Source organism: Lissotriton vulgaris, chromosome 2_1, assembly GCF_964263255.1.
Source record: "Lissotriton vulgaris chromosome 2_1, aLisVul1.2, whole genome shotgun sequence".
In the NCBI taxonomy this organism is placed as follows: domain Eukaryota; kingdom Metazoa; phylum Chordata; class Amphibia; order Caudata; family Salamandridae; genus Lissotriton; species Lissotriton vulgaris.
Genome location: NC_141687.1, coordinates 1,326,697,653 through 1,326,720,813, shown reverse-complemented (window position 1 = coordinate 1,326,720,813; position 23,161 = coordinate 1,326,697,653). Strand labels below are relative to the sequence as shown.

The 23,161-nt window shown below is 44.6% G+C and overlaps 1 protein-coding gene across 1 annotated transcript in view; it reads right to left on the bottom strand.

The window, feature by feature from the left end:
- ITGB5 (integrin subunit beta 5) overlaps positions 1 to 23,161 on the bottom strand; it is a 658,371-nt gene that overhangs the window by 427,540 nt on the left and 207,670 nt on the right. Inside the window, exon 3 of the mRNA XM_086957094.1 lies at positions 13,165 to 13,372. Within this exon, the coding sequence (XP_086813220.1) occupies positions 13,165 to 13,372 (208 nt within the window). The remainder of the gene's footprint in view (positions 1 to 13,164; positions 13,373 to 23,161) is intronic.

Genomic DNA, 23,161 nt, shown 5'->3' with positions numbered 1-23,161 from the left:
CTGTCCTTGGTATCAGAACATTTTGAATAGAAGTTAAGCACCTTCTCAGGAAAAAAGGCTGATAAATTATCAGAAAATTCCTGTGAATCAGGTTTGGATTGATTTTGAAAAAATGTGCGAGGTGCGCTTTCTGCATCATTGATTTGCTTAGTCAAGATGAAGGCTTTGGGTTGCCATTTCCTCCCTAGGGCTTTGCACTTCTGTTTTTCAGCTTTGAGTGAAGCTGAAAACCAGGGCAGAGCAGTAGCAGTCCTTCTGTTTTTACTCACTCTCAGAGGTAATAAATCATCAAGAGCTGCCTTGAGATTAGAGTTGGAGTGAACAGCCGACTCATTGTCAGTCCAATGGTTAACCACTATTTGAGGTGCAATCAGTAATAAAGTGCCATGGGCGATAGAGAGATGGCCTCAGTTGTTTAGGAGCCCAAGTGGTAGGTAACTAAACTAAAAAGGACTAGAAAGTTTAGCCCACACTAAAGGGACTATAGGACCAATTTCAAGAGTGGGAATCTTTGAAATATTAACAAAGTGTGTGTATCCCCTTATGAGTAGGGCTCTTAACTCTCTTCTCTGCACCAGGTCAAGGTCAAGCGGAGTTTCAATGAGCTGTTCTGCAGCTTTACATCTATAACCACCAACGTGTAGGTTACAGTCACCTAAAATCACAAAGTTATCATGTTGAAGACAAAGGGGAATGACTGCCGTAGAAAGTAAATCACCAAACCTAGTGTCAGGATTTGAGGGATGGTAAATGAGAACACCCGAAAAGGAGAAGGTGTCTGAGATTTTAATAGTAAACGAAAGAGCCCAGCACTTTGTGCTAAGTGCAGGGGTTGACTGGCACAGAGGAAATTGGACCTATAGATTATAGCTATCCCACTTTGTCTACAATATCTAAATGGGAGACAGACTATTCATCAAGCATAGCAATGTCGAGATCAGGCCCTCAGCAGAGCTTGAGCCAAGTTTCAGAAAGAAAATCAACTTCCCAATAATAGTCCTGTCGGATGCTCCAGATCTCTAAGTTATGTTTAGGGAGGGATCTTACGCTGATTAAGCAGGCTGTTAAAGATTTATGTTTGAGTTCCTTTGGATAAGGATTTGGAGAATGGCCAGGATTTAAATCTCTGCTGTGTATAGAGGAAATCGAGGAGTTGATAGAGAAGGAAAAAACACAGGAGGGGGCAGGAGAAAGGAGCATACTGATGCAGGAGTCCAGGCAGTAGAGTGTAGGCACCTGGATGGCGGTCTGCCTAGAAGGGTTTCTTTGCTGTAGGAAATTAGTCTTATCAAGTCAGGAGGTGAACAGGCAGTGGTGGACGGCCTGGACAGGCACAGACCAGCTTGTCTTTGGGATACCTTCAGACTCAAAGTGCCTAGTTGGAAAATGTTCCTATAGATCCTTTAACTCCCTATGGGTTCAGGAACTCCAGTTAACAGTCCCATCTGGAACTAAAGGACATGTATATGTGCCCCTTAAGGTGTACAGTAGAATAAAATAAAAGCATTGACCTATTGAACAATCAGAGTTCAACCGGTCAATGTAACAGGTTTGCAATTAAGAAAACTGTATATCCAGTCTTAGAACCCCCCCCCCCCCCCCCAAGCATCCGTAACGACTGAAAAAATGCACGGCTCCAAGGTCAGAAGACGCACTCCCTTTTGCAAGCCATTAGTGTCCTCTCACATGGCTCAGAGGAATTGGCAGTGTTTAACTATGGTAGAAGGCACAGATCATTTTGGCTGGTCACCTTCAAGAGAACGAGAGATGCATACTGGCTTTTCCTGATAAAAGGTTGGTCTAGTCTCCGCAGCTATGTCCTTGGCTTTCTCTTTGTTGGATCTTTGTGGGACATGGGTGGGTGTGGAGAATACCTGATGCTCAGTTTTGGCTTCATAGGTAAAGTGGCCTCAGGATTTTGAAGATAAAAGAGCTCCGACTGTCATAAATGGAGTCCAGTCGCCACTGATTGTCCATTAACTCACCCTAGAAAACTGTTCCCACACTTACTGTTAATCTTCATTACTCCACGTTCTAGTGTTCCTTGTCCTAGTATTACTCTATGAGGGTTAATTCTCACCTTGGTGATGGGCATTTGCCTTGCTTACCCAACAGAAGTTTTTTTTCTTAGAACACTTAAGGGAATTACATTTTGCGGCTCTTCTCCTTTGGCTATAAAAGGATGCTCTCACTTTATACCTTTTCCTCTCCCCTTGATATACCAAACCTATTCTAAAGAGCATTGTTATATATATCTCCATGACTTACTTACAGCATACAAGATCAACAGGAATGGGGCGAGGAACCCTTTAGCAGCCATATGGGGCTGCGTCCTGAAAAATGTATATTCTTAAGAATTTCTATGGGGCAACTCACTTTGGAGAAGGTAGGGAGTTTGTCAGTCTCTAGAGTGAAGGCTCACACTTGAAGCAAGACCAGTGCTTAATTTGTAAAAGAATAAGTTCCACTACCCAATGTTTCTCAGAGAAGCCTGCCACCACAGCTGCCAAATGTCATAGTTGTGGAACACCACAGCTGTCTAGTCTATATTCAAACTCTTCACACTTTCATCCACAACCCTACACTCCCTGCCCTTTATTACACACTTGCAGCTTCTTTCTCGTCCCTGTTCCTTTTGCCACTGTTTTTCCATCTTCCTCTTCCAACATATTTCCCTCTTTTCTGCCTTTCTCTCTTGTTTTGGACCTAAGTTTGATGATGAATATAAACGTTGATCTCCAAAAGTAAGTGTGGTGGACAACCATCAGCTAAAATTAAGCACTAAGAGTTAGTACTATGGCAAAGAAAAAGGGCATGGAAGTAATGTGTTGCAAATCTACTCAGAGGCTGTGGATGGTAATTCATGGCTCCAGGTTAAGGATGCACACTGGCTTGACTTGATAGGCACAACTTGCCTAGGAGAGTGGCTAAACGCAAGTATGTGCTCAGTGGTCCAAGAAAGCAGGGTTGTCATGTGCATCCATTTTGATCAAGTATTCTGTTGTAAGGTTTTTCTTTTCTTCTCTCTTTACACCTTTACCATACCTTCTGTTCAGCCTGCATAACTGGAGAATTCAATATATGGAATTTTGGAGTATGGACCTGTTTAGAGGGTCAGTTGGGGTTACCATTACAAATTATTACTACCATCTTACTACAATTTACCATCTATCCACTACTTGGAACTTATTACAATAAAGTACATCTTTGAACCTACCACCTTGTTTACAAATTGGACTTCCTTACTTCGAGACTGAGAGCCTGCTGCCTGGAACCGACAGAACATGAGGGTGCCCTTTTCCAGCGCCTGTTAGTTTAAGCTCGCGCCCTCCCGGCATGATGTGCACACTACTTGTTGCACAAACTGCTCACTGTGATTGGATCAGTCCTGCAAAATAAAAACCTCTCTTACCATTTTTAAATACACATTCCTAAGAGGGCGGATAAAGAATTCCAGCTTGGCCCATCTGAATATTTTGGAGAGAAACACGTTTGTATCACTGAACCTTTGTGCACCGGTTCAGAGAAGGCATTCGAGTGGAGCTGCTCCAGCAAAGGCCCGAGAGAATTCTTTCAGTCTGATTTGGCGCCAAAATGTCAATCCTTTCTCATTACGTACATCCATTCTTCCACACGTGCCGCACGCTGCACGCATCATTGCTCTGTTTAGCTTTCTGGACGCGCGGACGGGAATGTGATAAACCCACATGTGCTGAAATGATTTGGCCGCAAAGCCAACATTTATGAACAAAACCGTCCGAGGACGCATCCTGCTGACCTCTGTACCACTGCTTCTGTCGTAGGCTATGACAAGGCATCAGCTAAGCACATGGCGAGGACATTAGCACCATATTTGGAAAACATCGGAGGTTGTAAGTAGGGTCGGTGCCAAATAGCCAAGCTCAACAGTTGAAACCTATTCGGATATTCTAAGATTTGAATCGCACAGGTTCCTGCAGGCTAGTCTGCTCAGAAGCAGGTTTGCAGTTTGAGGAAATGCACAAAAAACAAGCCATTGCCCCCATAAGGCAATATAAGGTAATATCTGAAGGCAGCACCAAGAGATTAATCTAAATTAAAGCAAAGAGCCAAAGTAGATGCAGGAGGCAAACTTTTAGGGGTTTAGAAGACCTAGACCGTTTCTGGCAAAACACCATGCAGCAGTTCTAAACAAACAAAGAGTCATTCTGTGTAGATCTAAGTTACAATATGAAACCAACTTCTGATGCTAAAACTGCAGAGCAGGGATGTCCAGTGGAGGTCCTATAGGGTCTTTTGCCAAACTTTCAGGATAATCACATTGTATGGAGCTGATATCCGTTTGGACCAAAGGTACATTTTTATGTACATATCCTCAAAATTAGCAGAGATCCACTCCTCTTGGCCATATATTGGCCATCCCTAATGTAGAGGACATCTTTAATGTTTAACTCAAGGTTTACTATGGCAGTGCAGAAGGTATGACTATTTAATTAAATTAAATTAAATCCTATTTAATGTGTAGAGCACCGCTCAGTTGTTTTGCGGCTGCTTCACAGAGTCAGCCCATTTGGTTAATGTTAGCAGTCTTCTGAGTTCGTGTAGACCAGCAGAGTTTACTCCAACCTGGGGATCCAAACTGGGACGAAAGTGGTGTCAGTGGGGAAAGGCGGGTGGGGAAGAGGAGCTTATTTCCTATCAGTCGAATTGGATGGGTTTCCTAATGTGCACAAGTGGGAGTGCTTGCAGGCAGGCTTAGCTGTCAATATTAGGCATGCTACCAGGATACAGGCCATAACAAATTCCTGCGATCGTACACCATTGAATAGTGTTGGTTGTGCTCACAAGTCATGCATCCAGACTTTCCACGAGCCTCATGCCAAGAAGTGATAAACACCCCCTTAGCTTTGACATTGCATTGATGCAGACTGGACAAGTAGGGAATCTAACTTCACAAAGCTGACTTTAGATCTGAGTATCATTGCAAACCTCCACTCTTTCATAATAGGTTCCATAATCTAGGTCTGACCTAGAGACAGCATTACTTGTTTTGAGATATATAATCCGGAAAGCTGCTTTTTACTGCTCCACAGATAGTCATACAGCAAGCAGACACGGACCCAACGTAGTAGTGCTTTAGAATAGCGTTTTAATGTCGGCCATAACGCGTTTCACCCCACAGAGTGGTTTGATCACATGATGTCATCAGTGATGTCATTTGAGATGCCATCAGTGATGTCATGAGTGATTTTACAGACCATGTCATGAGTGATGTAATATGTGACGTCATCAGCAGTGCATTGCGGGCGCGTGAGTTATAGTTAGCTGAACTAACTATAACGGGGGAATTTCAATGGTTTTGTAGGAGTGAAATGTCCAGCTAACTATAACATGTGTGAAACCTATGGTTTTTTCAGTGAATTTCTAAGGATTTTTAAATGCTAATTCCTAACTATAAAGTGGTTGAAACCTATGGTTTTTTCAGTGAATTTTTAAGTTTTTTTAAATGCGAATTCCCAACTATAACGTGGCTGAAACCTGTTTTTTTCAGTGAATTTCAAAGGTTTTGTAAATGATAATTTTTAAATTTATTAATTGTTATATTCTTTTTATACTGATTTACTACATTGTTTTAAAGTATTTATTTTTAGACATTTTATTTTTTAAATTACATTACATATTTTAATATAAATTGAAAAAAAATGTTTTAAAAAATATTGAAATGTAATATTTTTTATTTTATACTTTTTTTAATTTATATATATTTTATATAGCAGGCAATTATATCCTATGGAAGGAAATGCAGGTTACTGGTAAGTACGGTTAAAATTACGTTTCAGGATCAGTACTGGGCTGAAAAATGCAGCACTGAGGTCTCTCCTGATAACAGGTGAGTAAATCGGAATTCGTAGTTCGGCTGATTTTAGAGGAATTTTTTAAAGTTCCAAAATTCCACACTTAGAAGAATTTCCAAGTGAAACCAGTCAATGTTAGCCTATGGAAGAAAATTCAAGTTACTGCAAGTATAATTAGAATTACTTTTCAGGATGAGTATTGGGCTGAAAGATGCAGCTCTGTGGTCTCTCCTGATAACAGGTGAGTAAATTGGAATTCGTAGCTCGGCTGATTTTAGAGGAATTTTTCTGAAGTTCCCAAACTCCACATGAGGCATCGCCCCTTTTTACACCTCTCTGCAATGCAGCCCCTGGCGCATACTTGAGGTTCCTGGTGGGCTACTTCAAATCAAATCAAATCAGCTTTATTCGATTTTTAAATTAAAAATCATGAAAGCATCAACAATACAAAAATACTAACAAAAAAACCATAGACATTTCATTTCATAGTCACGATATTTCATAGACACAATAAAAAACCATCATTCAACAATTATTGTGCGAAATTCAGTTACCATTAAAAATGTTAAGAATTTGTCCTATGTAATGTGAGGGGAGCTCGGGTAAAAATCATATAAATCCCAAATGCGAATTGTGCCTTGTCTTTCACTTTCATTGGGGGTACAAACTCGTAAAAAGGGGGCAACATTGGTGTTTTTAAATTTAATAAGTACCAGATCCCCAGCAATACATTTGGGCAGCGTCCCTAACCATCCCACCCTCCTGACACTCAAGATACCCCCGTCTAGCCCCGGCGGCAACGGTCTATTCCTATTTAGCCAATAGATGGCCTTATTTAGCAAATCCTGCTGGGATTCGCGTGTTCCCTGGGTGAGGGCAGGGACCCCAGAGAGGACAGACACATACGGGGCGGCCTCAGGGGGCAAATTAATATGTGGCATTCTTGCCAAGGCGGATCTAGCCACTGTATGGGTTTTAGGCGCAGGTTTGACAAATACTTTGGGGCCTATTTGAATAGGTGTGCGTGATGGCTGTATTTGGATGGCCCCATTGCCAGATTTATACGTTTCGGGGGTGGTGGTAGGGTTAGGACAGACGCATGTGGCCATAATAGTAGCTGGAGGCGGGAGCTTTCTTATTACTGACTCAATATTGGTCAGCCTTTCCCCTAAATCATTCATTTTTGTAACCAAGGGAGAGATGGTAGCAACTAGCAGTTGCTCTATTTTGGCCAATAAAGTCGTGTTGAGAGACAGAAGGGGGTCCTCTGGTTTGTCCACGGCCGGGTCCTCAATGAATGCTATTGGGTTAGCAAGTGATGGTATGTTTGTATTGTTTCCAAAGTTAGTTTCGATGTCATGCTTCCATCTATTGTAGGAACCCAGGGGCGCGGCATTTACTTGGATATGACCTTTATCGTCGGGGCCAGTTGCCTTAAGACAAAAAGAATCCACAGTTGGGGAGGTTATACGATCAGGGGCGTACTTAGTACCGCACAGGGCGTTGAGGTCCTCCCATATGGACATCGTATTTGTAATAGTTTAGAGAAATGCCAAACAAAATAACGAAAAGTATTAAAGCACGATACCTCCCTCTGTGATGGATCCAAGTGGGGTGGCCCGTCCCGGCCTCCTCAGGCCTCGGAGGGCCACAGAGGGCCCGCCCTTTGCCCGGGCTTCGCCCGGGCTATATCCCGCGCGCGTCCCGCGTCGCGGGATGTGCATCGCGATTTATTCACTGCAGGCGGGGGGCGGAGCGCCGAGGGAAGAGGCAGCAGCTGTGGAGCAAAGAGCCTGCTGGACCTCGCAGTCCCTCGGCGCCTGGTGCAAATCACGTCCTTTTCCCCACCACAGTAGAGCCCACACAGAGTGACAAGCGCTATCAGAGCGCAGGCGGAGCACAGGAATCCCACGTCGTTCTCCCAGGGACAGCAGCAGACCGTGAGCGGCACCCGCGGAGCGGGGGCCGCGATAAGTTTATCTATTGTCCAGGCGGGGGGCGGAGCGCCGAGGGAAGAGGCAGCAGCTGTGGAGCAAAGAGCCTGCTGGACCTCGCAGTCCCTCGGCGCCTGGTGCAAATCACGTCCTTTTCCCCACCACAGTAGAGCCCACACAGAGTGACAAGCGCTATCAGAGCGCAGGCGGAGCACAGGAATCCCACGTCGTTCTCCCAGGGACAGCAGCAGACCGTGAGCTACTTGGCCCCAGGGACCCCCAGTATTCAAGGGGAATTACTTCCCCCTCTGCAAATGCGCCAGGGGCGCGTTTGCAGAGTGGTGCAGGGAGGGGGCGTGGCCTCCTCTATCCCGTTTTTATTTTTTTTGTTTTTAAGAAGGGGGGCTGTGTAGCCCTCCTTTTTCTTTATTTTGGGCCCTGGGAACCCCATCACCCAGGGCCTCACCCCCAAAAAGTTTTTTTTTGATTTTAACTAATCAACTCCCCGGGGACCCCCTACATCTTTTTTTATTTTTTTTTATTATTTGCGGAGGGGGGCCGCGTGGCCCCCTTCCCTGGCCACTTCTGTCCCCGGGGACCCCATCCCCGGGGCCTGGCCCTCCTCGTTGGGGGCTGTGGGGGGGTCCCCAAGCCCCCCACGGTCCCTGACAGCTCCCTGCATCCTGCGGGAGCCGGCATTGCTTTTCTGCTTGGGGAGCAGCCAACATGCTGCTCCCCATGCAGAAAAACAATCCACTTTGATTTTTGAAAGAGAGAGCAGGTTTCCTGCTCTCTCTTTCAAAAACCAAAGCAGTTTGCTATGGTAGGGTGGGAGCCGCAAGGCTCCCGCCCTACCATAGCAAACAGCAGTGTCCCGGGGGTAGGCACCCTGGGACACTGCAGGAGCCGGCCCTGGTGAGTGGCGGTCCCCAGGGCCATCAAGGGCTCCAGGAGGGGGGCTGCGTGCCCCCTCCCAACAGTTAAAAGCCCTGAGGGGTGGTGGACCCCGGGCATGTGGGGGGGCTTGAGCCCCCCCACACAAGTTTTTTTTAAATTGTTTTTTTTTAAAAGAATCCCCGGGGGGGCCTCAGAGCCCCCTGCCCATAATTTAGTAAAGCCCCAGGGTGGCGGTCCCTGGGGCTGGGGGGGCCTCGGAACCCCCCTGCCCATAATTTAGTAAAGCGGTCCCCTTTACAAAGAGTCTAATGCCCCCGGGATATGTTTTTTTCAGTGAATTTCTAAGTATTGTTAAATGCTCATTTCTAATTATAACATGCCTGAAACCTATGTTTGTTTCAGTGAATTTCAATGGTTTTTAAATGCTAATTTCTAACTATAACGTGCCTGAAACCTATTTTTTTCAGTGAATTTCAAAGGTTTTTTTAATGCTAATTTATTACTATAACATAGCAGTCACATTTGCAGAGTGGTGGAGAAAGGTAAGCGTGGCTTCCAAACACCTCTGTTCCTGTTCTAGGTGAAGGAAGCTTCCACTGCTGTCAGGCTATACCTGTTCTAGGTGAAGGAAGCTTGCACTGTTGCAGCCAGGCTGTACCTGTTCTAGGTGAAGGAAGCTTGCTCATCTATTGCCAGGCTGGACCTGTTCTAGGTGAAGGAAGCTTGTACTTCTGCCGGGCTGTACCTGTTCTAGGTAAAGGAAGCTTGCACTGCTGCTGCCAGGCTCTACCTGTTCTAGGTGAAGGAAGCTTGCGCTGCTGCTGCCGGGCTGTACCTGTTCTAGGTGAAGGAAGCTTGCACTGCTGCTGCTGGGCTGTACCTGTTCTAGGTGAAGGAAGCTTGCACTGCTGCCAGGCTGTACCTGTTCTAGGTGAAGTAAGCTTGCACTGCTACAAGGCTGTCCCTGTTCTAGGTGAAGGAAGCTTGCACTGCTGCCACGCTGCACCTGTTCTAGGTGAAGGAAGCTTGCACTGTTGCAGCCAGTCTGTACCTGTTCTAGGTGAAGGAAGCTTGCTCATCTACTGCCAGGCTGGACCTGTTCTAGGTGAAGGAAGCTTGTACTTCTGCCGGGCTGTACCTGTTCTAGGTAAAGGAAGCTTGCACTGCTGCTGCCAGGCTCTACCTGTTCTAGGTGAAGGAAGCTTGCGCTGCTGCCACGCTGCACCTGTTCTAGGTGAAGGAAGCTTGCACTGCTGCTGCCAGGCTGTACCTGTTCTAGGTGAAGGAAGCTTGCACTGCTGCTGCTGGGCTGTACCTGTTCTAGGTGAAGGAGCTTGCACTGTTGCCAGGATGTACCTGTTCTAGGTGAAGTAAGCTTGCACTGCTGCTGCCAGGCTCTACCTGTTCTAGGTGAAGGAAGCTTGCGCTGCTGCCACGCTGCACCTGTTCTAGGTGAAGGAAGCTTGCACTGCTGCTGCCAGGCTGTACCTGTTCTAGGTGAAGGAAGCTTGCACTGCTGCTGCCAGGCTGTACCTGTTCTAGGTGAAGGAAGCTTGCACTGCTGCCAGGCTGTACCTGTTCTAGGTGAAGGAAGCTTGCACTGCTACAAGGTTGTCCCTGTTCTAGGTGAAGGAAGCTTGCACTGCTGCCACGCTGCACCTGTTCTAGGTGAAGGAAGCTTGCACTGCTCCTGCCAGGCTGTGCTTGTTCTAGATGCAGGAAGCTTGCACTGCTACTGCTAGACTGTACCTATTGTAGGTGAAGCAAGCTAGCATTGCACACTTGTCACATCACTCCCGCCCGCGTTGCAGAGAGGTGTAAAAAGGAGCGTGGCCTCGGAGCACCTCTTTGCAACGCAGTCCTGTGGCGCTTACTGGAGGTACCTGGTGGGCTAGTTGGCCCCCAGGGACCCTCAGGATTCAAGGGGACTTAATCCCCCAACTTTAAACGTGCCACAGGCGCGTTTGCACAGTTGTCACATCAGGCCCGCCCCCTCCCTGGACCACTGTGCAAGCATGCCCTGTGTCGCATTTAAAGTTGGGGGTTAAGTCCCCTTGAATCCTGAGGGTCCCTGGGGGCCAACTAGCCCACCAGGTACCTCCAGTAAGCGCCACAGTAAAGTGTTGCAGAGAGGTGGTCCGAGACCACACCCTTTTTTACACCTCTCTGCAACGCAGCTGTGTTGCGCTTACTGGAGGTACCTGGTGGGCTAGTTGGACCCCAGGGACCCTCAGAATTCTAGTGGACTTAATCCCCCAATTTACAAGGCACCAAGGGGAGCATTTGCACACTTGTTACATCAAACAAAATTCTGGCTACTCCATAAAACTTTCTGGATCCCAGCCAGACTACATACACCAGGCCTCAGGAAGTACCCCCTCTGCTGGAACTGCAACATTGAGAGGAGGACCTAGCACACCTTATTTTCCAATGCCCAGCACTCAAGGTATTCTGGGTTATGGTATTTGATTTCATAGACAAGGTGTTTAAATGCAAACTAGCAAGGGAATTCTCCACCCTCACCACAGCGTTTATGCGCACTGATCTCTCCTCTGAGTGAGATAAGGAACTAATGAACCTATTACTAACAGCTGCGGTTAAACTAGTGCTAACCAACTGGAAAGACACAAGCAAAACTAACTACAAAGGATGGATCAACTGGGTCACACACCTCTGAGGAGCAGACCGAATGGCACTGCAGTACTCGCCCTGAAAAGCGTCCTCAAGGGATCTGTGGGAAGCTCTGGACATGTTTCTAGACCCTTAATAGCCCTCACTCCTAGTGTACCGACCCACGGACCAAAGGCACAGCACAAGGCAGAGCCTGGGTGGGCTCGAAGACGGACTCAAGAACCCTGATTTGCTGTAAGCCGAAATGCAGTTGTTTTAACTGACGCTACTGTAAAGCCAAGAAAATGTACCTCTCTATATGCCTGTCCTATCCCCCTTGTTCTTTCATCTCTAACTTTTCTGTCCTTTCCTCCTTACATCTCCTTTACTGTCAAAAAAGAACAAACTAGAGGGTAACCACATATACAGGATTGTATGAAGGTTCTATGCCAGTTGTGGCTAACCCCAGAACAGTATTTCTGATTGTATACAGTATATAAAAATAAATAATTTTTTAAAAAAAAGGATGAATAGATTCCAAAGTGCAAATGCACATTTTTTTCTTATTTTATTTCCTTGGTAGGAAAAAAAAATATGGTTTTCCTCAAGAAACACATTCCCCTACATCGCCACTAAATTTGGGGGTGATCATTTCCCTTCCCACCCTGGAAGCGGTATTCACGGCAGCTTGTATAAGAAGTAAATACAATCCCTTTCCAGGCTGGAAAAGCAGAAGCAAAGCAGTTTATGAACATCCACAGATGTACTGGAGTGTGAGCATTCACAAGCTCGCAAGACTACCGACGACTTGAAACACCCAGGAATGCCTTAAATTCCACCCTACAACTGGAATTTGGAGTGTGGCGAGCTCTGTACTCATGGCAGCCATCTCTGCACCCTTAAGGGTTTGTTCCTGCCAGGAATCCCTTTGTAACCTACTGGCAAGGGTAATCAAAGTTAATTTGGTCATAACTTATTTTCAAAGACAAATGTACTTTTAGTGAATAGACTCCTTTATTTTTACAAATTAAGCAGTGCGCCACACACAGGTTAATACCTATTCAGCGTCATCCTTCTTTAAAAGAGTTTACGATGGGCGGGCCCACTGAAATTATGCGATTCTGCAGCTGCTGAGATTTCAGCTTAATGATCTTTTTGTCACAAAATTCAATATCCGCTGCATAATTTGCAGACCTTAAAAAATATATTGTTTCTAGCTAAAACGTATTAAAAAAGTTACTTAAAACATGACACTTGTTGCCATGCGGGGTTAGGCCCTTCACAAAGGTTGACTGGTCACCTTTCAGTTGCTTATTGTTGTATTTGGGTGTTAAATTGGTACTCATTAAGTGAAATTGTTACACAGATGGTTTTATTGTGTAAAAATGTCAAAATAATTTAGTAATACTAGCTCAAAATGTGCAGTATTGTCCCGCATAATTTACTCAACCAGCTAATTTGGTCATCGCCTGTCGCATAATTCCTGTGGCCAGGACAATAGTCCAAGAAGTGTTGCTTTTCTACTTGATTAAATGTGGAGAAAGAGTCCACAAGCTTGTGGACAGCGATGCTAGAGAGTCAGGTCTATCACTGGTTCGGGGAACAGCCTTTACAACGCGGGTATTACCACGCGCTACCATTACAACGCTGCTATTACAATGCAAGTCGTTACAACGACTTGCGTTGGAGGGCGCTGTTTGATAGGGAATAGTTTAATTTTCTATTCCAACACCTTCCCTACTGTAACGTGGGCTGGAGTTGGAATAGAACATTAAACGATTCCACTATCCAGCGCAAGTCGTTGTAACGACTTGCGTTGTAATGGCACGAGTGGTAAAAGTCCGCGTTGTAATGCCATACAACCACTGGTTCTAAGGAGCAAAACTCACCAGGCCGCAGGCTCAGGGAGATCTTCTGAGGTATCATCTGGGTCACAGCAGAGTGAGTGGCGCCGGATCCCTTGCTGCTCAGGGAAACATTTCTCATAATGTTTACCCTGCTGGCAGGATTTTCAATGTACTCCTTAGTGCAACCTTTCTTCATCAGGTTTTCGACATAGTCACATCTTGAAACAATGGTTCGGGCGCTGCCCAGCTCCTTAAAAAAAAAAAAAGATAAAAAGCAATCAATCAGAATATTGCACTTTTGGGGGAATCTCATTTATACTTTAATAGCAATGTCCCAATATTTATAACAGTATTTGCAATTCAACAAATCAGGAGCAATAATTTATGGTGACAGAGAAGGAGCAGTATAAGTAAATAAGAATTTTCGTATGTATTAAGAAATGGTGCGGCTCTTACAATGTTTAAGATTTGGATAAAGTATGATCATTATTAGCCATTGATTGGAACATAAAATACAACTGAATATTTGTGCTCGTTTTAAATCAATGTGATATCAGAGAAGAGCACTTTTGTGTAAAGATGCTATATGGAATCTAAATAAAAAAAGTTTAAAAGTTGAAATAATATAGTTAAGTTACACTTCAAAAATATGATAGTTCACGCAGGAACATTATCCAGCTTTAGCAAACTATTTCGCATGTATAGTTCCTGTACCCATTAGACCAAGATTTATGTATGTTCTGACCAGACGAGGACAAAGATGATTTATAACATTAGTACTCGTCAATTGAAATAAACTGAGACTCATCCTCAATAGATTGTAATCCAAAATATTTTATACATTTTAGGAAACTCATTAGGCGGGTGTCAGGATTTTGCCATGCAGAACAATCTGTATTTTATGTTATATTCAGCAATTCCAAACAAACAAAAGCGATTAAATGTACTCGCGGGACATTGTATAAAGAAATGTTTAGTAGCTGCGACACACAAGATTCACAGATTCATCTAGACATTGACTTCTTAAACCAGTCTCCTTTTGTAAAAAAGTTGAACCTTAAAAAAGAATACATGAAACTTCGCAATAGGGGGGGTTGTGAAAACACTAGTCTAATAAACATTGTGCTCCAGCCTACTCACAGATCTAATGCTTGAGGACGGCCGCCAGGCCATAGTCATTCCATTTGCATGGACACATCAAGGCCCTCTTTAAGCCTAATGAAATTAAGGAAACACATTCCCGCCTTTGAGGTTATGAAAGAAACAGGGGAAGGAGGACGTATTTCAGATCATGGCCAAGTCATATCGAAGTACTCGAGGTGAATGGATACGTTAAAAGGAGTTTCTAAAAAGCCGAAATAAACTGTGGCAAATAGTTAACTTGACGAAAAAGAAATGCATAACTTCTTATTTTTGTCCATCCATGTGCATAGCGGCCATGTGCCCTACGTCACGTGCAACACACTTCTGACTTTTTTCAGCTAACTTAATTATGCATTCTTGGTTTTGTCGTTTCAGTTTTCATTAATAGAGCGTGTTTAAAACCCAAACATAAAAAACCCTCCTAGCCAAAAAAACGTGGACGAACTAATCGAGTCACACATGATTTGGGGTGCATCAAATTCATTCCTCTATTGTGCGTCACCGTGTCCCCCATGTGTCCCCAGAAAGCTCTCAGCCCAATGCTTCTTAACTGGACACTCAGTGCTCAAGGATGCACAAACTCCAGGGCTCCAGGGGTAACTTCACGCAAACAGCCAGTTGTGCTGGAAACAAGCTTCCTGCAAATCACTTCGCTGCAAACAGGCTAAAGCCCGCCATTTTCAAATACGCAGCCAGATGGTTATAGCTTTTGACGAGTCTCTTCCACTTAGCGACCTTGACATCAAATGCTGTGACCCAGGGCCAACCTGCGGGAGGTGTCCAGTCGGAGATTCGCTGACCTGTAGAGTGGAAGGGACCCCATTTACGCCCCTCGCCATGCTGTGGTGCATGAACCATGACTATTAGAACTCATTAGTGAATAAGGGTTTGGTCTAAAGAAGGGGTCTCCAACCTTTTCTGTAAAAAGAACTACTTATGCTCAATGAAAGTCCTCCAGAGCTGCTAATATAATGAGAGATGTCATAGTAACCACGTAAAACAGGATTACATTAGTGGCCTTTAAATGCAGCATTACCAGCAGTGATTACTTCAGCCAGCAGTGATTTAAAAATTCTTTGTCAATGTGGAATGCCTCTACATCAAAAACACATAGCAGCCATAGCTGCAATGCCCCTAGGACCAAGTTAATAATATTAGAAATAAATCTCCCCAACACCATTTGATTTTTATAACTCAAAAATCAGCTTTCAATGTGGAAATTGAATCATTTTTACCCAAATGCCAACTTATGGGTTTTGAAAATACACATTTTCATCCTGAATATGCTTTTCAGTTTTGGTATACATATATTAATTCAACCAATCAAAAGGGTCTACATTAATTCACAAGGCTGTGCACAGGAGAGCTACGTGCAGGCGCTGGAGCTACCAGTAACTCACGAGCTACTCGTCGGAGAAGCCTGGAGCCATGTAATGATGAGCCTCCAACCATCTTGCAACAAGGCAGTCCCTGTAGTTTACTAATTGGAAGCCTTGAATGTATTTCCCAGAAACAGAAAATACATTCTTTCTCGTTCCAAACCATAATAGCTCGTATCAATATCCATTCCCATAAATATAGGAGTTCTTGCCATTTATGCATTCTTACATGTCAAGATAAAATATTCTCAATTAAGATCATTTTTGAGCTTGCAAAGCATTGGGAATGGCCAGCGACAACTGTACTCTTGAACCCAAAAATAGTGATGCAAATGGAGTCCTACTTCTCTGAACGAAAAAAAAGTGCGAGGATATAAAGTAACGCGTGCCTTTGATTCGGTGATAAAAGTTCTGTGATCCAATATAACCATCAGTTTATAGACAACAGAGCACCTCACAATGTGGACAATAATCTCTACAAAATAATACAAAGAATACGGACAAGATTATGACATATACACTTCAATGTCGGCTTGACATGGGATGAATTATGAACAGAGGAGCGCATAAGGTCTGACAGCTATCATAATTAAATCTTCTAGATGTTTCTTATTTTTTTGCTTTTATTGTGGTTGATTTATCATTTTCAAAGAACAAGATATACAGCAGAGGTTCTGCAATGAGCGAGCCATCACCTTGACATAGCAATACAACATACAATGAAACATCTGATTATGCAAGCATTTCAACTGCACTTATTCATTTGGTGAGCACTATTAGAAGCATAGAGTCCTGATAAGCCTAGCATCCATCCACATGTTCCAATTCAACATCTAATCAACACCAGTGTCCACACAGTGAATGTGAAAGAAGCTATTGTTATATGACTTGAAGGTGATTTTCGGGACATGACCCAGCGACAAGAGTTTGCAGCACCTTCCAGAATACCTGCAACCAGTGGGGTCCAGCAAACCAGCTGCGCCATCTGGGAGGCGGCCAAGATGGCAGTCGCAGTGTGAAAACGCTCACGGCCTCCTTCACCATTCTCCACAATCCTGGCTAGCTGAAGTGCTACTGCATGGACCCACCATGGTCCCTCGCTACCCCGACATGACTGCTGCTAATCCTGGCCACAGGACCCACCCAGGAGGTGCCATAGCTGATGGGCGCTGCAGGCCCTGGAGGTGCAAAATGGGTGCTTGGGCTTTGCAGTGGCTGGCAGAGACCTGTTGAGGACTGCAGGTGTGCCTCCCGACGAGTTGCAGGATGAGGTAGCTTCTTTTGCAGACAGTAAGGAAGCGGTACAGACCACTGCTGGGTCAAAGAAACTACCTTTCTCTCTTCCTTCCCTCACCTCTCAAACCTTGGAAAGGCCTGGCCGCTGGAGGATGGGCCTAGCCCGTAAGTTCGGCCTGCCTCCAGGCCCCAACAGAAGAATTTGGCCACCTGTCCTGCCTCCTGCGGTGAAACACACCCCTCCCTCCACCTTAACTCAGCAGGCATGATTGCGGAGGTACGACGGCCGGAATCTCGCCCGAGTCACTCCAGACGGCTGGGTTAGGGGCCTGAGCACTGGCCAGAAAGTGCTGTCTGTCGGTGAGAGGCCGGCTGTGACCATGCCAGGCTGCCAGTGACCCCACTTGGGCTTACCTTGGCAGTGGGGTAAAGGCCTCACCCCCTGCACAATACCTTGAGCGGTTTGTTGGCGCTGGCAAACTGACCTCTGAGCCAACCTGGCAAGCTACCACCTCCGGCTGCAACCCAGCGGCCAGTCCTCCAGTGCAAAATGAAAAGTGCAAAGTAAACATGAGAAGCAGATAGGGCACAGTAACAAATAAAAGTGACATACTCTGCAGCAGGACTGGTGAGATGGAATTGCAGTGTGGACTGCAACAAAGAAGCCCCCCCACCGCCCTTCTGGTCCAGCAATCCGGAGACATCTATTGCCCTCCCCTCATCCCTGATGGTGAGTTGCTGTGGGGTTTGCACCCTTGGAGAGGAGACTGTGCTGGTGCTCGAGTCTGGCTCTGTTCTCCAGCTCTGAGATCCCAGGGCAGAGGCTATGGAAAAAAATCAACATTGGTTCACAGGCTACTCTGCTGTGCTGGAGTGACTGGGGTAGGTACTCTGGACTGCTTTCGCACTGAGATTGGAGGGGTCCACATACATTACCTACACTCTTGTTTGATTTCTTCTTTTTATAGTTTGTGTTGATGTTCAGTTTTGGGGACAGATGCTATAGGGTGGAAGTATGGGGTAAGGGCAGTTAGGGGGTCATGAGGAGTTGTTTGTTGAAATGTGTTTCTTTGTACACCGCGCCCACAGATGTCCTCATTAGTTGCCTTGTTGCACAACACACACAGTCTTTACCAGAAGCAGCCATCGGGGGCACTCTTCTCGCCCCCAGCTGGTTGGGAGTATTGATCCCTTGCTACTACACTAACGGCCCTCATGCCTCACTTTAAGCTGCTGCCCTGGGACGTGAACAACTTACAGGACCTCATTAAGCACTCCACTCTTTTGCTTTATGCCAAGCATTTCCAGCTGGCTGTTCTCATTTTGCAGGAAGCCCACCAGTTGGGCACTAACTGTCCCTTCCTATACACTTTTCAGAACTTTCCAGTGATTTCACAGTCTCAATTCCATCATTCGTTCATTTCTGTGGTCGGGTGTTCACGCCGGCATAACTTTTGCCAACGGCCGACAACCCCCGTACGAGGGAGGCCTAGGGATGGTCGGTCTCCACTGCTATTATCAGGCCTCACAGCTGATTGATATTAGATATTAACTAGGTGGCAGTTGGGCCTATCCGACCTATGGAGGTGAACTATTCCTGTTGGGCCTTGACAATCTCTCCGGAGTAGTCAGCAATCTACTGGTATTATTTGGTTCACGCCTATCATCAAATTCTCAGATTTCGGGGTGCCAACAGTTTGTTTCTTGCATTGGAGAGCTTGGAGACACGTAGCACTTTCCTGAATTTCTCAAAGAACTAATGGTAGTTTGCTGTCTCCAGGTCAACCTCCAGTAAGTTTTCTATTTGGGGTGACCAACAAAACCCAAGCCCAGATTGCAATACAGTTAGCAGGCTGCAGTTACTTGGTCTGAATAAGGTTAGTTCACATGTTGGTACAAATAGGGAGACACTGTTCCTTGTAGAGGATGAAAGATCTAGAACATTTTTCGTGTGCTCCTCTATCTGTGGGGGACAGTGTGTCCTCCTCATAATGCCCTGAAACCCCCCGAAGGATGTCATGCTTCATCATTTGGGCTTTGCTCCTCATCGGGCAGGCACTGCAATTCCCTACGGGTCCCCCGAAGGGTCTCTTTATCGGAGATCTTTGATGAAAAGCCGTTTGGGTGTGTGGGTGTAAGTGGCAGTGAAGTCTAAAGTGGTGTGTTAAAAAATGACTGGAGGGAGAGTGGGTACTATTTATTAGGGTGATCCCTCTGTCTTTGTTAAAACAAAGTGTGTAGTGCTGCTCTAGGGATATTATGTCCTTCTGTAGCTGGGTATATGTCCTTAATGAACATATATAACGGTCAACATGTTTCGCGCTGTATGTGGCCTCAGAAGGAGATCCAAAGTGCTTCTTCAGGACCAAAGGAAGGTCAATTTTAGTATCAGTGGCAGCATGAACTAACCAGTGTCACCAAGTTTGTAGGAGGGAGTAGTGTTTCCCTTAATATTAGAGTCAGGACCTCATGAGATTAGTGAGGGCACTCAGGAAGGTTCTCCCGTAGTAGCAGGGAAGATCCACCTGCATGCCTCTCCCTGTCTCCGCCAGCTACTCCCTTTAACAAGGAACAGTGACTCCCTTTGTGTACTAGTTACTTTTCAGGAGCAAGGTTCACTGGACCTAATAATCAGCTCATAGTGTTACCCCTCTCTATAAAATAGGATAGTTTACATGTTGGCCAGTTGAGGGAGCTGCAATGGCTACCTGCGCACCAGAATATCTCTTTCAAAGCAGCTGTTTTTATGCAATGGACTGGTCATTCTTTCTATCTTTTGTTTCAGGCATAAACCTTTTAACAAATGCACCACCTTTCAGGCTATGTTCTCCTAACATGCTGCTTTTGTCCGCATTTAAGCATTGATGGGTGAGGTGGGTAGAATGAAGATCTGAAGTTGAAGGCTCTATGCTTTGGTACTCTTTGTACGTGAGGCAAAATAATACTTCCGTTGCCTTCTAGGTAAAAGAAAAATTTAAGATGTGGCTGTTCAATGCTTAGTGCCTTAATTAAACAGAATAACTACTGTATACTCATATTATGGCCGTTTTCTGTATAAATTGAAACCTAATGTATGTCAGAAATTGTCACTCTTTTAAAATGTAGGTTCATAGTTAATTTGGGAAACGGAGCACCTTTTTTTGATGAACTTTAATATATTTACATTAGCAGCAAATGTTTGCAACTTCTAGATGTGTGTAATTTTGATTCTCTCACCTTTACTGTTGAATATTGCCATTGAGCGTAGCTATGATTGTATATTTTATACATTGTCTACAGGAACCACTGTTCCGTGTTATATATTTATTTAAACAGGAAGTACATTATTGCACACTTTGGGGTTTTCAAGGTCACCCACAGGGTGTATGATTTATTCATTTATAGCATTTGTAGAGCGCGCTCTGGCCAGATTGGTATTCCAGTGCTCTCAAATTAGCCTCTTAGGTAACAGTTGTATTTTTCTTATTACATGTTTTTTTGCAGCAGTTTGCATGAAAATGTAGCTTTTTTTAACAATGGAAATATTTATCGAGAACAGGATGTAAAATGCTGGACAACACTGCATGGCTGTCTACAGTAAGCAGAAGAGAACATGTCTAACTATGCAGTTTAAAATTAGGCCTGGGTGGTGAACTCCGCTCCGTTCACAGAGTTTTCTGCACTCTGCGCTCCACGGAGCTTGCAGAGTACAGAAAACTCCACTCTGCGTTGTGCAGCGGAGTTTCCCACTCGCGAAAGGTAAGTTACCGCTCTGTAGAATTTCTACAAGAGCGGCAGGAAGACTGCCACTCCGCCACTTGCGGCTCTCCGCAGAGTTTTTTGGGTCACTTTGCAGAGTTTCACGTAACTTCAACTGCGAACTACGCCCAGGCCAGTTTAAAAGATGGACACAATGCATAAACCTGCCGTGGAGAGTCCTTTCAATGGATAAAGATGATAAAATACATCACACATTCCTTAAATTTTTGCAATGTATGATACGGTTGCCCACACTATTCTGCTGAACAGGCTATGAAATACTTGGGAAATTGCCCTATTCTGCCATGGTTCAATACTTCCTTTCCAGTGACGGTCATCAAAAAATTAGGATCAACAAGTTTAATCTGCTGCACATTAGGTATCCTGAAATGTTCCTAAAAGGTAATCCCTGTCTTGGCTTTTATTTAACATCTGTCTAAGGTTCCTGGCACAACTTCTCAAGCAGCAAAAAGTAAACTTCCAAGCAAACGGTGATAATTCACAACTTAATTTCCTGTTATATATGACAACCCAAATATTACCACCAACACGATCTGATGCATTGTCCATATCCTCCATTAGGAAAAGGAGAACATCCAATGCATGAACAGAACCAAGAATTAGATAATGGCAAAAGGAAAAAGTAGACTTGTCTTGTACCCCTTTGACTCGCCAGAGGCCCAAGGCCCACTCCATCAACCAACAGAAGAGCAAGTATCCTAGGGATACTGTATGATTCCAAAGTGTTACTCAGTCCACATGTCAATGCAGTGATGAAAGTAATTATCTCAAGCATTAAAAACCTCCCAGTACTGAAAACTGACCAACGGATTGAACGTCCAAGAGTCCACATCATGTCTCAATGGGACTGCTGCCATGACGTTTACACAGGCCTCCCCATAACACATGTTGCCTGGTGAGACAGGCTATTAAACCAAGCAGCCAGAATGGGCATTAGTCTTCAAATAGGACTATATCAAGCCAGCTCTGAAAACTCTTGCTTGTCTACCAGTAAAAGTCATGATCAAATTCTGGATTATCAGTACTGGTAACAAAGCCTTCATAGAAAAAACCCATGAAGAAAGTACCACCTTTCTTACTCTATTTTGAAACCTCCAGTCACTGGCTGCTTCCATGGTTCATTGATGTTTATTCAAACAGAGGAATAACAGAACCCCGTGCGTGCAAGGCATGTGAAATGTCTTCACCCTTCCTTGAGATCTGAACACAACCACACAAGTTTCAAGAAAGTCCTGAACACTGAATTTTCAGACTTTCATTCTAATGAACTCGCAACCTATCTGCGGCGGCAATCACAGAACATCAGCTATGAGCACCCACTTCATTAGTCTGGAGGCATTCTCCCTCTCCATCCCTTCTTGCTATGATGAAACCATTTAGCATTCCGGATCTTGTACTTGAAGTAAGTGAAAGGTTACACACAATGCACTACAAAACTGGTCAAGACTGATTTGCATATGGCTGGGTCCAAACTGGAATGGCATGGTGAGCAAAAAAACGATGGATTTAGGCCCAGATCTCTGTACTGGGGTGAATGTATGACATTGTTCTGCATTCTGACCATCAATTGTTCTTTTTGCACAAAACTAAACAAGCATTTGCAATGCAAGAGGTCTCGCATTTACGCGAGTTTGAGCTATTGTTATTGTAAATGACAATGCCTTTTATTTATGTTTTAGTTTTTGAAACATAAATAAAATGCATTATCGTTTACAATGCCAATAGCTTAAACTCGCGTAAATGCGAGATCTATTGCATTGCAAATGCTTGTTTAACAATATGGTCTAAAGCTTTAAAATGCCCATTAATTATGTTTCCTCTGCCCTTAGGGCAAGATGGACAGTAAGCAAGATTGACTGTCATTTGATTATGTTGAAGCCAAGTGGGGAGAGGCTGATAGCCCAGAGACCAGTGTAAGGGTTGGTTCTGTCAGTAGAGTGCTTGCCATGTTCAGGGCCACTGGATTTATGCAACCGGAGAGGAACAAATTAGTGGCAGGGCTTACTAATTTATACAGGAAGAAAAGTTACGTTACTCAGCATAATGCGACAAATTCTTTGGCAGTATATTTTAATATTTCTTCCTTTTAACACAAATTGAAACTGTCTGGGCAAGGACTTCACATCATAAGTAACACTCTTTACATTACTTCTATATCCTCCAGATCGATACTGCAGCCAGCGACTCATTTAATGCTTAAAAGTGCCTTCTTGGTTTTACCGGGGCGTTGAGAGGCAACTGCAGGTTTTAAAAGCACTTACCGTCACAGGCTCAGGAGGGATTCAATAGACGACAGTATAAGGCGGAAAAATATAGGAATATGGAATATAGCCATGGGCGTCCACAGAAATTTAACCAGGGGGGGGGGCAAAATGTGAATGTCCTCACCATCTTCCGACATGATGTGTGCCAGGTGGGGCACAAGAAACACTGGGGCGCAGGAGGAGCCATGGGGGACAGGAAGCAGGCTGCATATGATCTCATACACCATAGCAATCTCTTTCATTAATAAAGTAAGATTT